Raw genomic sequence first — 14022 nt, 5'->3', positions numbered from 1 at the left:
ATTCACCCTGTCCATTTCCATCTGAGCAACATAGAAGAGCAGTCAAAAACCTTCACCCTGTCCATCTCCATCTGAGCAACATGGAAGAGCAGTCAGAAACCTTCACCCTGTCCATCTCCATCTGAGCAACATGGAATAGCTGTAAGAAACCTTCACCCTGTCCATCTCCATCTGAGCAACATGGAAGAGCTGTCAGAAACCTTCACCATCTCCATCTGAGCAACATGGAAGAGCTGTCAGAAACCTGGCAGTGGGACAGACATAGACACATACATTGCAGTGGGACAGACATAGACACAGACATGGCAGTGGGACAGACAGAGAGACAGACTGGGACAGTCAACAGACACAGAGACAGACACGGCAGTGGGACAGACATAGAAACAGAGGGCAGTGAGACAGACAGAGAGACAGACAGGGAAGTGGGTCCAGACAGAGAGACAGACAGGGCAGTGGGACAGACATAGAAACAGAGGGCAGTGAGACAGACAGAGAGACAGACAGGGAAGTGGGTCCAGACAGAGAGACAGACAGGGCAGTGGGACAGACATAGACACAGACATGGCAGTGGGACAGACAGAGAGACAGACAGGGCAGTGAGACAGACAGAGAGACAGACAGGGGCAGTGGAACAGACATAGAGACAGACAGAAAAGTTGGACAGAGGAACAGACAGGAAAGTGGGACAGACAGACAGACAGACAGACAGACAGACAGACAGACAGACAGACAGACAGACAGACAGACAGACAGACAGACAGACAGACAGACAGACAGACAGACAGACAGACAGACAGACAGACAGACAGACAGAGGCAGTGGGACAGAAATAGAGATAGACAGGAGCAGTGGGTCAGACAGGGAAGTGGGACAGACAGGGAGACAGACCGGGGCAGTGGGACAGAAATAGAGATAGACAGGGGTAGTGGGACAGACAGAGAGACAGACATGAAGGTGGGCAGACAGGGAACAGACATGGCAGTGGGACAGACAGAGACAGACAGGGCAGTAGGACAGACAGAGAGACAGACAGGGCAGTTGGACAGACAGAGACAGACAGGGCAGTGGGACAGACAGAGAGACAGACAGGGCAGTGGGACAGACAGAGAGACAGACAGGGCAGTGGGACAGACAGAGAGACAGACAGGGGCAGTGGGACAAAGAAACAGACGAGGGCAGTGGGACAGACAGAGAGATAGAAAGGGTGGTGGGACAGACAGAGAGACAGACAGGGCAGTGGGACAGACAGAGAGACAGACAGGGCAGTGGGACAGACAGAGAGACAGACAGAGGCAATGAGACAAACAAAGAGACCGACAAAGAGACAGACAGGGGCCGTGGGACAGGCAGAGAGACAGACAGGGGCAGTGGGACAAAGAAACAGACGAGGGCAGTGGGACAGATAGAGAGATAGAAAGGGTGGTGGGACAGATAGAGAGACAGTGCAGTGGGACAGAGAGAGGTAGCGGGGAGGGGTGGCTGAGGGAGACAGGGGGAGTGGGACAAAGGAGAGGGTCAGGGGACTTTACCACTTTGAGCTGGCTATTTGCGGGGCAGTTATGCGTGGCGCTAGCAGCCTTGTGGGGCTCCCTCTTTTTGTGCCTGTGGTCGTGCTGAAGTGAAAGCAGTTGCGTCTGGTCTTTGGGCAGAGTGCGGTGGAACTTTTTACCCTGCTGCTGCTGGGGCTGCTGCTGAGGATGAGGCTGTGGAGGTGGAGGCTCGGTCCTCCTCTAGACAACGACAGAGACAAACACAGGACACTGACGTTCTGAAGCCTCATCCCGGGCCTGCAGTACTGCCCCCAAACAGATAGATAACAGCCATGTGGCCAACGCTACAGCCTGGAAATGGCTGCTTTCAATTGAGCATCTACTGTAGCTAGCAGACCCATCGGGAGACTCTCTGTAGCTAGCAGACCCTGGCCCTGCAGGAAACTCTACTGTATCTAGCAGGCCCTGGCCCTGCAGGAGACTCTACTGTATCTAGCAGACCCTGGCCCTGCAGGAAACTCTACTGTATCTAGTAGGCCCTGGCCCTGCAGGAGACTCTACTGTATCCAGCAGGCTCTGCAGGAGACTACTGTATCTAGCAGACCCTGGCCCTGCAGGAGACTCTACTGTATCTAGCAGACCCTGGCCCTGCAGGAGACTCTACTGTATCTAGAAGGCCCTGGCCCTGCAGGAAACTCTACTGTATCTAGCAGGCCCTGGCCCTGCAGGAGACTCTACTGTAGCTAGCAGACCCTGGCCCTGCAGGAAACTCTACTGTATCAAGCAGACCCTGGCCCTGCAGGAGCATCTACTCTAGCTAGCAGACCCTTCGGGAGACTACTGTAACTAGCAGACCCTTCAGGAAACTCTACTGTATCTATCAGACCCTGGCCCTGCAGGAGACTCTACTGTAGCTAGCAGGCCCTGACCCTGCAGGATCCTCTACTGTAGCTAGCAAGCCCTGACCCTGCAGGATACTCTACTGTAGCTAGCAGGCCCTGACCCTGCAGGACCCTCTACTGTAGCTTGCAGACCCTGGGATCCCTGCAGGATCCTCTACTGTAGGTCCCTCTCCCTCTACTGCAGCTAGCAGACCCTGGCCCTACTGCAGGATCCCTCTCTACTGTACCCTGCCCTGCAGGATCCTCTAGGCCAGGCCCTGACCCTGCAGGATCCTCTACTGCAGCCCTGACCATGCAGGATCCCTGACCCTGCAGGACCCTCTACTGTAGCTTGCAGACCCTGGCCCTGCGGTCCCTCTACTGCAGCTAGCAGACCCTGGCCCTGCAGGATCCTCTACTGTAGCTAGCAGGCCCTGACCCTGCAGGATCCTCTACTGTAGCTAGCAGACCCTGACCCTGCAGGATCCTCTACTGTAGCTAGCATACCCTGACCCTGCGGTCCCTCTACTGCAGCTAGCAGGCCCTGACCCTGCAGGATCCTCTACTGTAGCTAGCAGACCCTGAAGGATCCTCTACTGTAGCTTGCAGACGCTGGCCCTGCAGGATTCTCTACTGCAGCTAGCAGACCCTGAAGGATCTCATTGACAAGAATACTGTAGAGAGGCTTAAGTCTCTCCAGATTTCAGAACTGAAGGAGGTATTATTTCAGGAGGGGCACTCCCAGGCAATATGGTCAGCTCACATTTAAGGCTCATTGACAAGAATACTGTACTTAAGTCTCCGATTTCAGAACTGGAGGAATTATTTCAGGAGGGGCACTCCCACACACACACACACACACACACACACACACACACACACACACACACACACACACACACACACACACACACACACACACACACACACACACACACACACACACACACACACACACACACACACACACACACACACACACACACACACACACACACACACACACACACAGCAGACATTTCCCTTCTCAGCTCTTAAGGTTCCTTGGAAAACTCTTGCCAAGTTAAGAACCTTTGAGCTCAGTGGGGGGTTCTTGACGTGGCATCTACGCTTCTTCCGAATTCTAAAAGGTTATTGAAATGTATGGAAACCTGTTGATGTGTGCCTTTTATAGCACACAGCAACTTGACCAGTGTTGACTAGTGTTGATTTTGCAGTGTAACATTTCTAGTGTTGCACCTGTTACTGTATAAGGGTAAAATTCTCAAAATAAGGCCTCATGAAATATGTATTGCATTGTCTTAAAAAAATGTAATTTTAATGATAACATATTCACTAAAAATCTGACTTTGTGAAGGACACAGGACTAAAAATGAATGAATGCTACAACCATGTCACTAGGAAACACAGTCACGGGTAGTACTGGTAACTCTAAAATGAACTCGACAGGTACCCTGGGAAGTATGCAAAGAACGCTCAACACCCTACAGCAGGGCTATCCAATTCTGGTTCTGGAGTGCCAAAACATTTCTGTTTTTGGTTTCTACATCGATTGTTTATGGTTCCTCAAAGAACCATCCCATTTAAGGTTCTTCAGATAACCTAAAATGGTTCCCCCATGGCATCGCTCTGAAGAACCTTATTTGGTTCCAACTTCAAACCTTTATTTTATTAACAGTGTATATTCCTCGTTGGAAGTGGTTACAAGGAGGTCACACTGACATGAAGACTAAAGAGAGAGAAAGCCAAGTTGAGTTAAATCAATTCAACATCTGTAATCCCATATAAGCTTGGATGTTTTTCATCTATGATTCATGATGAGTTCAACATCATTTTTCATTTTAGTTGCTTAATCAGATTAAATGAGAAACAAAAAGCCCCTTTATGTAATTAGGCATTTAAACTCTCTTTAACCCGTGTTGACAAACAGGATGAGAGCATGTTTCTCCAAGCACCACACGCTATTTAAAGGCTAAACACAAACCATGGAATTCTATCATAAGGATCAAGACTAATGATCACGATGAGGATATACATAAATAATCTATTAGGTTTCTGGCTGTTAGGCACAGCAGTGGCCTTCTCAAGCCAACAAGGAGACTGGAATCCTTACTCAAGGGACAAACAAACTTGAATGCATTGTTTTATTCTCCCTGCGTTGCGTTGTGAGCCTAAACATTCCCTTTCATTGATTTTCAAACATATTTTTCTTTGCATCACGGTAGGGAGTTACACTTCCATCCATATAACAAACAGTTTATCCGACGTTCCAAAAACAGGGTACCTCCTGTGAATTCCTTTAGATGCAACTTTGCCCTTTAAAGCAAATGACACCTTTCAGCACAAGGCTCCTTACAGATTAAAAGTCAAACAGAGCCTTTCTTATGTGTTCTCTTCTACAGTACATTACAGTGCATAGTCTTTTATGTTGCCCTTGAGTACGCAGGGTTGACTGTGTTTTCAGTTAGCCTAGCATCTATCATCCTTAGAGATCTTTAGAGAATGTGGCCTTTAGCTCCCAATGCTAAGTGTGGGATTTCATGAGAGGAATTATTTAACTGTGAGCTGTGGAACAGGAGCCATAATATACTCTGAGATAGCGACAAGGTCTTGAACTTGAAATCAGCCAGGATAGTCTAAACATTGAATATTTCACCATTCGATTTTCTCCACTCCCTCATTGAATACATTCTGTTTCATGCGGAACCAGTAATAATATTTCCCTTAGACTAAGGCACAACATCCAAGCCAAAACACTTAAATTCAATAACCACCCATGTCTTTGATACAAACTGAAGTAATTTCCTGGTAGGGTTTGATGCATTCTGTTCCATGTAGGTTGAGTGAGAAAAATCAGAAAGCAATTATTACCTGTTCAGCTACAGGACCTGCAGGCCTTCCTCCGACATCAACCCGCTGTCTGCCACGATCCTCCACCTAACATTCAACGAGAGAGAAAAAAAGATTTGATTTAGGAAATCCAAAGACTGAATACTGGTTAAAAAAACTAAAATATTCAGTGTCTAGCTGGCTTGCAGAAGGCTCTTAACCCTCCTCTTTTAAATATTTAACCATGAAAATCAGTCCACATGACTCTCAAAGGCCCTGATAGAGTGCGTGACAGAATCAAAAGTGTGCAAGGAGTTCTTCCCCCCTGGGTTAACACATAATGGGTTAAAAACCTTCTCCAGATCATGTTAAACGGTATACACTGCATCTCCAGATGCACGTGAGGATTCATGAGGATGAGGAGGCAGAAGCCCATGTAAGCTACAGCACAGACAGGCAGAGAGAGAGCAGCACAGCCAGGCGATCAGCCCTACTGACCATCTGGAATAAATGAGTAGCCGGGCCACTTTCCAGGATACTGCCTAAACTCATTAGAACTGCCTTCTGCATTGCACTCACCAAGAGAAACACATGCATGGAGCCCGTCAACTTACACACATAGTCTAAGTCCCAAATGGTACCCTATTTCCTATATAATGCACTACTTTTGACCAGAGACCCTTGGGGAATAGGGAATACAGGGAAAAGGGTACCATTTGAGACACATGGATCATGATTCAGGGGCTATTGCTCAGCTCATGGTGCGGTGAACAGACTCCAAAACACCTCACACCTCAATGATCCCTCTGAACACCTCAATGATCCCTCTGAACACCTCAATGATCCCTCTGAACACCTCAATGATCCCCCTGAACACCTCAATGATCACTCTGAACACCTCAATGATCCCTCTGAACACCTCAATGATCCCTCTGAACACCTCAATGATCCCCCTGAACACCTCAATGATCCCCCTGAACACCTCAATGATCACTCTGAACACCTCAATGATCCCTCTGAACACCTCAATGATCCCCCTGAACACCTCAATGATCCCTCTGAACACCTCAATGATGCCTGCAATAAACCCACACCTATTGCCATATCATCTACTGTTCTGTTCTGCAGTCAGGCAGGTGTGGCTCATTCAGAGCCAGCGAACTGTGAGAGGTTAATTAACCGAGTGTTTGAATTAAACAGACTAATTCAAGTCCTCAGAATGACATGACAGTTCCCTCTACCTTGGCTATAGGATGCTGTAATTGTCACTGACTTCTCGCCATGGCGCTCACCCTAGCTCCAACATCAAATCATGGGAAATGTTCATACAGCAGAAAAAAGGGGAGTCATTTAATTATTTTCTTTCAGAATGGTCCCACAGGCAATTACTTTCTGTGATCTTCCATAGAGGTTCCAACCATCAGTGGATTTAAATGCTAGCTTGGTAGATTTAATCACCAATGGGCTGAAAACTGAGACAGTTGGAAGTGCTATGTCAACACCTTTCATACCAAATGCATATAAGCAGTTTTTGTAGAGGAACATGTATAAAATGTTAACTTGCACCTGGATTAAAAATGCATTGACCTTGTCACAAGGAATCTTTCAGAGCAGGTAACCCACTAAACAAAGTGGGTCCTGTCCCACTGAACAGTGTTATGTAATGTGTTATGAGACACAACCATGTTAAAATGTTCAGTCTTCAGACACAGATTATGTATGGACCTAAAATGTCTAGCGAGACTGTAGAATCTAGATCATATTGGCGCAAGACGATGCCGTCTGAATTCCAGGACCTTACAGCTTGTAGCAGACTACTTACAGGGAAAAAACTAATACAGTGTTATTATACAAGAATCAAAATATTCAGAATCCTCCTCAGGTATTGGGCACAAAAGACCATCTAATCAGTACATATTTGTTGGTCTTCTGCCTATCACATGGAGCAATGTGGGCAGATAAGAATTAAGCAGGTAGGGGGTCTACTACTTAGAGCATTGTGCTTTTGAGGGGGAGTAAAATTGAACAGCTACCCGTCTCTTGTCACTTCTCTTGTTCCTTTCATCCAATAGACCTCTGTCATTAGCGTCAGTCTCCTCCCTCCATAGCATCTCCTGTAGTTCTGGCCACTGGAACCCAGAATCCTGCAGCTGCTTCCTCTGTTGCTGTAACACAACAACAACACCAAAAGACCACTGAACATGGTATTACCTCAACTTCATTCAACACAACAGAATGTTTTCTCTGTAAATAGTCAGTGGGACATCACAGTCCAACACGGCAAATTACATAACTTTCTAGCCATCTGTACGGCACTATACATCAACAGCAAACACGACACAACATACAGTTTCTGTGCATTCAGACCTAATACGACATATGTTATTTGTCTTTTGTGCAACGCAAACCACACAGGAGCATCACTCCTGAACGCAATCCCTCCTTATTTGGAAACAACAATAAAATACTCTATATTGTTCTATAAGACAATTCTTTGGTTTGTTCAACACTAAACAGTCCTTCCCATTTGAGCCAAACAAACAACAGGAGAGAGAGAGAGAAAGATAGAGAGAAATAGAGAGAAAGCCCGCCAAATCTCTAGGCAGCCAAGCTCATTTGCTGGCTGGGCAGCAGGCATTTGGTTCTGCTGCTTTGTTGGAGACGGCTGCTGAGAGGAGTGTTTCAACTAAAGAGTGTCTCTCACGTCCTCCAGCCTCCTGCGCTGCTCCTTCTGCTGGTGGATCCTCTTCTGCCTCTCGGCCAGCAGCTGCTGTTTGTAACTCTCCTGGTCCCGGAGCTGCTGCTGCAGGACCTGCTGCTGTCGCTGGGCTTCTGACCAGTTCTTGTTCTCCTGCTGAAGACGCAGGAACTCTCTTCTCAGAGTGGACTCCCCCGGCAGGTTCACTATGGAGCTAGAGTGATAGGACAGAGAGGGTAGCCGAGGAGCAGGGCACAGAGTGAGTGATGGGCAGGAGGAGTGAGGAGGCACATGGATTTATGGCCAGGAGTATAGTTACACACACACACACACACACACACACACACACACACACACACACACACACACACACACACACACACACACACACACACACACACACACACACACACACACACACACACACACACACACACACACGCACACACACACACACACAAGGCACATACGGACTGGGATACACAGGGACACATACTGTACTGTCCACAGCAGAAAATATATATTTTTATAGTCACTGCCATATGGCGCCCTGTCCAGCTAAGCGAAAAGAAGCAGAGAATCTGGTGTCTTCATTGACAAGCCCATGCGTTCACACATTGTGCACTCTTAGACGAATATCCTCTATGACAGTTCTCAGGCCTGCATTACATAAACGGTAGAGCTTGGACTTCACAGAGGGGGCAGCTGGCTGTTCAATGGACCCAGTAGAGCTTGGACTCTAGCTTCACAAAGGGGTTCAGCTGACTGTTTGATGGACCCAGTAGAGCTTGGACTCTAGCTTCACAGAGGGGGTCAGCTGGCTGTTTGATGGACCCAGTAGAGCTTGCTCTAGATTCACAGCGGGGGTCAGCTGGCTATTCGATGGACCCAGTAGAGCTTGGACTCTAGCTTCACAGAGGGGGTCATCTGGCTGTTCGATGGAACCAGGCGTGACACCAGAGCTAGTGTTTGACCTTCTTTACAGTGTTAACGCTGTCATCATACCTGGGTTCACCTTCCTCTTCGTTAATCTCCTCCTCCTCATCCTCACTGCCGCTGTATTCATACTCTGGGCTCTCTGTGGACAACATGTGACCAGAGTATATTTTAGACATGAGGGATGCATGCAATCTCAATGATACAGTACATTATGCACATGACTATACAGTGCCTACAGAAAGTATTCAGACCCTTTGACTTTTCCCACATTTTGTTACTTTACAGCCTTGTTTTAAAATGTAGTAAATTAATAAAAATCATCAGCATTCTACACACAATACCCTACAATGACAAACTGAAAACAGGTTTTTAGAAATGTAGGAAATTTATTCAAACCCCCCAAAAAGACTTATTTACATAAGTTATTCAGACCCTTTGCTAGGAGACTCGAAATTGAGAACAGGTGCATCCTGTTTCCATTGATCATCCTTGAGATGTTTCTACAACTTGATTGGAGTCCACCTGTGGTAAATTAAATTGATTGGACATGATTTGGAAAGGCACACACCTGTCTATATAAGGTCCCACAGTTGACAGTGCATGTCAGAGCAAAAACCAAGCCGGGAGGTCAAAGGAATTGTCCGTATAGCTCCGAGACAGGATTGTGTTAAGGCACAGATCTGAGGAAGGGTACCAAAAAATGTCTGCAGCATTGAAGGTCCACAATAACACAGTAGCTCCATCATTCTTAAATAGAAGTAGTTTTGAACCACCAAAACTCTTCCTGGAGCTGGCTCTTCCTTGAGCAATCGGGGGAGAAGGGCCTTGGTCAGGGAGGTGGCCAAGAACCTGATGGTGCCTCTGACAGAGCTCTAGAGTTCCTCTGTGGAGATGGGAGAATCTTCCAGAAAGAAAACCATCTCTGCATCACTCCACCAATCCGGCCTTTATGGTAGAGTGGCCAGATGGAAGCCACTCCCAAAAGGCAAATGATAGCCACTAGCAGTTTGCCAAAAAGGCACCTAAAGACTCTCAGACCATGAGAAAAAATATTCTCTGGTCTGATTAAACCAAGATTTAACTCTTTGGCCTGAATGCCAATCGTCACATCTGGAGGAAACCTGGCACCATCCCTACGGTGAAGCATGGTGGTGGCAGCATCATGCTGTGGGAATGTTTTTCAGCGGCAGGGACTGGGAGACTTGTCAGGATCGAGGCAAAGATTAACGGAGAAATGTACAGAGAGATCCTTGATGAAAACCTGATCCAGCGTGCTCAGGACCTCAGACTGGGGCGAAGGTTCACCTTCCAACAGGACAACAACCCTAATCACTCAGCCAAGACAACACAGCAGTGCCTTCGGGACAAGTCTCTGAATGTCCTTGAGTGGTTCAGCCAGAGCCCAGATCGAACACCTCTGGAGACACCTGAAAATAGCTGTGCAGCAACACTCCCCATTCAACTTGACAGAGCTTGAGAGGATCTGCAGAGAAAAATGGGAGAATCTCCCCAAATACAGGTGTGCCAAGCTTGTAGCGTCATACCCAAGAAGAGTGGCACAGCAGTCTAAGGCACTGCATCTCAGTGCAAGAGGCGTCAATACAGAATCCAGGCTGTATCAAATCCAGCCATGATCGGGAGTCACATAGCGCGGCACACAATTGGCCCAGCGTTGTCCGGGTTTGGCCGGGGTAGGCCATCATTGTAAAAAATGGGTCTGAATACTTTCCGAAAGCACAGTATACACTAGGATAAACAACGAGGTGGTTATTCTGTACAGTACAACAGGCTCACACATACTGTAACTTTCCCACAGTCAGCTAGTTCCTCCTCTCTCACCATCTAAGCAGGGAAAACATCAATTACAGTAAAACAACCCAATGTCTCCTCTCCAGGTGTCTCCTGCAGTTTACCCACATGGAACTAAAACTAGTCATGAACAGTCTCACTTCCTTTTCTTCAGCTGGATTCAATTCCAAAACGCTTGTCAAAATGAGTAAATAGTTCAGCATGTTAAATTACGCTCATTCTTCCTTCTGAACCCTCACGAGTGTTTGTGAATTACACTGAGAAAGAATAAGAATAAGAAAGAATAAGAAAGAGAGAGAGAGAAAGTGAGAGAGATGCACATGACAGAGAGAGAGAGAGAAAGAGAGAGAGAGGGAGAGAGAGAAAGTGAGAGAGAGAAAAAGAGAGGAAGGGAGAGATGGGAACCGAGAGATATAGAGAATGAGAGAGAGAGGGAAGGAGAGGAAAGAGTGGGCTGGCCAAAGAAAACGGCCATCTGTTTCTAATTCTCAGTCAAACTCTAGTAGGTTATGAACACAGGGTAACGACTGAGTGTTTCTGCTGTGTTTGGAGCTGCCGCTATCAGCGTCTCATTCGCTCTCACTAAAGGTTTGGCTCTGCTCTAAGAGGTCATTTCACTGTCTGTCTGAACAGTTAAGCAGAACGCCAACCAAAGAACGAACGGCACGAGGCCTAGGAAACCGCCATTTTGCTTTTGAGGTTGAAGCCTAGAGTTTCTGTGGGCTCAGGGAGACGATGTCATTATGTGGGAGGGAGGGAGGCCGCTGATGGTGTGGTGCAGTCTGGGAGATGATTAAACACTGCCTCCTCTGAGGCGCATTCCTCTCACAGGACACGAGTGTGCAGTCTCACTGTGAGAGGCTGACAAGAAGCAGCTCTGCTTCTAAACCCAATAGCCACCACATTACCAGTGGATAATAGAACCTGTCAAGCTGATGACAGTAATACAGTAGCCTCTCACTAGGCTTAGAGAAATTAAACACTAGGAAAAGATTGAGGATCAAAATGCCTTTTTTCTGCCACTTTAACTGTTGCTGCCAGTGTGACTAAGAATAACAAGGCCAAAAAGGCGCCCCATGATTGTTGGCAGTGCAAAGTATCATACAGCACTAGAGCTTGCATGCCAGTCTCAGCAACTGTTGAGTGACACTAGGTGATCTCTGCTATCCTGTAATGACAACATGGCCTCACCTTTATCTCTCTTTTTCCTGGTTCTGTCCAGGTGGTCTTTGAGCATGATGCGAACCTGCCGTTCGTTGGGCAGGTCTTTGATGAACGAGTGCCTTAGGAGGGTTTCTGTAGCGGGACGATGGAGGTAGTTCTTCACCAGACAGCTCTCCACAAAGGTCATTAACTTCTTGGACCTGGAGAGGACACAGGGCCACAAAATGCTCCGGCAGTGTCCAAGATGGCAACCTAAACCCCTGGAGTATGTAGTGCACTACTGTTGGCCAGATGCTCATAGGCTAAAGGGAATGGGGTGTCATTTCAGACAGCCTCAATGTATTCCCAAAGTCTGCCACGCATGAACCCAACTTTATTCAATGAATATTGAATAAACAAACACAATGCTTCATGCATTATGAAATGCATATTCCCTTCCCATTGTATCTAAAAAGACTAATTTTAGACTCCTGCATGCAGTCAAACTGTTACTGTCGGGGTCTGTCTTCTCACACTATGATGCTAAAATTCTAAACAGGAACGTGAAAATCAACCATATGTGCTCAGCCTAAACTAATGGTACAGTATACAACAAAAAGTGACATACGGGGTAAGGAAGGGACATTGTATTGCAGCAGTTCTGTTGGCAGTAATGTTATTGGAGCTAGCTAAGCAAGGGTAAAAGGTGAAGGAAGGCGCAGGGAGGTTGAATGCGTTTTGGACACTCTGAGGAAAACATTCCTGCTGTGTTGTTGATGCTCTGTGGGGTGTGAGAGTGGTGTCTCTAAGGGAGAGAGGCATTGTGGTGTCGCTAATGGAGGCAGAGTGGTGTCTCTGAGGGAGAGAGGCATCGTGGTGTCGCTAAGGGAGGCAGAGTGGTGTCGCTAAGGGAGCGAGACAGAGTGGTGTCTCCAAGGGAGAGAGGCATTGTGGTGTCTTTATGGGAGGGAGGCATCGTGCTGTCTCTGAGAGAGGGAGGCAGAGCAGTATCTCTGAGGGAGAGAGGCAGAGTGGTGTCTCTAAGGAAGCAGATTAGTGTCTCTAAGGAAGTGAGACAGAGTATTGTCTCTTAGGGAGAGAGGCAGAGTGGTGTCTCTAAGGGAGGGAGGTATTGTGGTGTCACTAAAGGAGGTAGAGTGGTGTCACTAAGGGAGCGACACAGAGTGGTGTCTCTGAATGAGGGAGAAAGAGCGGTATCTCTGAGGGAGGGAGCAGAGTGGTGTCTCTAAGGGAGGCAGAGTGGTGTCTCTAAGGGAGGGAGGCAGAGTGGTGTCTCCAAGGGAGGCAGAGTGGTGTCTCTAAGGGAGGGAGGCAGAGTGGTGTCTCTAAGGGAGGGAGAGTAGTGTCTCTAAGAGAGGGTGGAAGAGTGGTGTCTCTAAGGGAGAGAGTCAGAGTGGTGTCTCTAAGGGACGGAGGCAGAGTGTTGTCTCTAAGGGAGGGAGGCAGAGTGGTGTCTCTAAGGGAGGCAGAGTGGTATCACTAAGGGACGGAGGCAGAGTGGTGTCTCTAAGGGAGGGAGGCAGAGTGGTGTCTATAAGGGACGGAGGCAGAGTGGTGTCTCTAAGGGAGGGAGGCAGAGTGGTGTCTCTAAGGGAGTCAGAGTGGTGTCTCTAAGAGAGGGAGGCAGAGTGGTGTCTCTAAGGGACGGAGGCAGAGTGATGTCTCTAAGGGAGGGAGGCAGAGTGGTGTCTCTAAGGGAGTCAGAGTGGTGTCTCTAAGGGAGGGAGGGAGAGTGGTGTCTCTAAGGGAGTCAGAGTGGTGTCTCTAAGAGAGGGAGGCAGAGTGGTGTCTCTAAGAGAGAGAGGCAGAGTGGTGTCACTTAGGGAGCGAGACAGAGTGGTGTCTCTGAATATGGGAGAAAGAGCAGTATCTCTGAGGGAGAGAGACAGAGTGGTGTCTCTCAGGGAGAGAGGCAGAGTGGTGTCTCTGAGGGGGGTAGGCATTGTGGTGTCTCTAAGGAAGCAGATTGGTGTCTCTAAGGAAGTGAGACAGAGTATTGTCTCTAAGGTAGATAGGCAGAGTGGTGTCTCTAAGGGAGGGAGGCATCGTGCTGTCTCTGAGAGAGGGAGGTAGAGCGGTATCTCTAAGGGAGAGAGGCAGAGTGGTGTCTCTAAGGGAGGTAGGTATTGTGGTGTCACTAAAGGAGGTAAAGTGGTGTCACTAAGGGAGCGAGACAGAGTGGTGTCTCTGAATGAGGGAGAAAGAGCGGTAT

General features: G+C 47.8%; 1 protein-coding gene across 6 annotated transcripts in view; it reads right to left on the bottom strand.

Moving 5' to 3' along the window:
- The window catches only part of LOC124011462 (mitogen-activated protein kinase kinase kinase kinase 4-like), a 140407-nt gene that overhangs the window by 92312 nt on the left and 34073 nt on the right, over positions 1 to 14022 (bottom strand). For 4 of the 6 annotated variants that reach the window (XR_006834583.1, XM_046324872.1, XM_046324873.1 and 1 more), the window contains exons 10-15: positions 11838 to 12010; positions 8904 to 8976; positions 7905 to 8112; positions 7234 to 7365; positions 5243 to 5308; positions 1530 to 1730 (exon numbers count right to left, since the gene is read on the bottom strand). Coding sequence is in view for 5 of the 6 variants with exons in the window: in XM_046324872.1 (XP_046180828.1) it covers positions 1530 to 1730; positions 5243 to 5308; positions 7234 to 7365; positions 7905 to 8112; positions 8904 to 8976; positions 11838 to 12010 (853 nt within the window). In the remaining variant the exon portion in view is untranslated. The remainder of the gene's footprint in view (positions 1 to 1529; positions 1731 to 5242; positions 5309 to 7233; positions 7366 to 7904; positions 8113 to 8903; positions 8977 to 11837; positions 12011 to 14022) is intronic. The other 2 variants (XM_046324876.1, XM_046324877.1) reach the window with 2 other exon arrangements.

This window comes from Oncorhynchus gorbuscha, linkage group LG23 (assembly GCF_021184085.1).
Source record: "Oncorhynchus gorbuscha isolate QuinsamMale2020 ecotype Even-year linkage group LG23, OgorEven_v1.0, whole genome shotgun sequence".
Taxonomy (NCBI): domain Eukaryota; kingdom Metazoa; phylum Chordata; class Actinopteri; order Salmoniformes; family Salmonidae; genus Oncorhynchus; species Oncorhynchus gorbuscha.
Note: the sequence above shows the minus strand (reverse complement) of the source record. Positions and strands in the feature narration are given on the sequence as shown.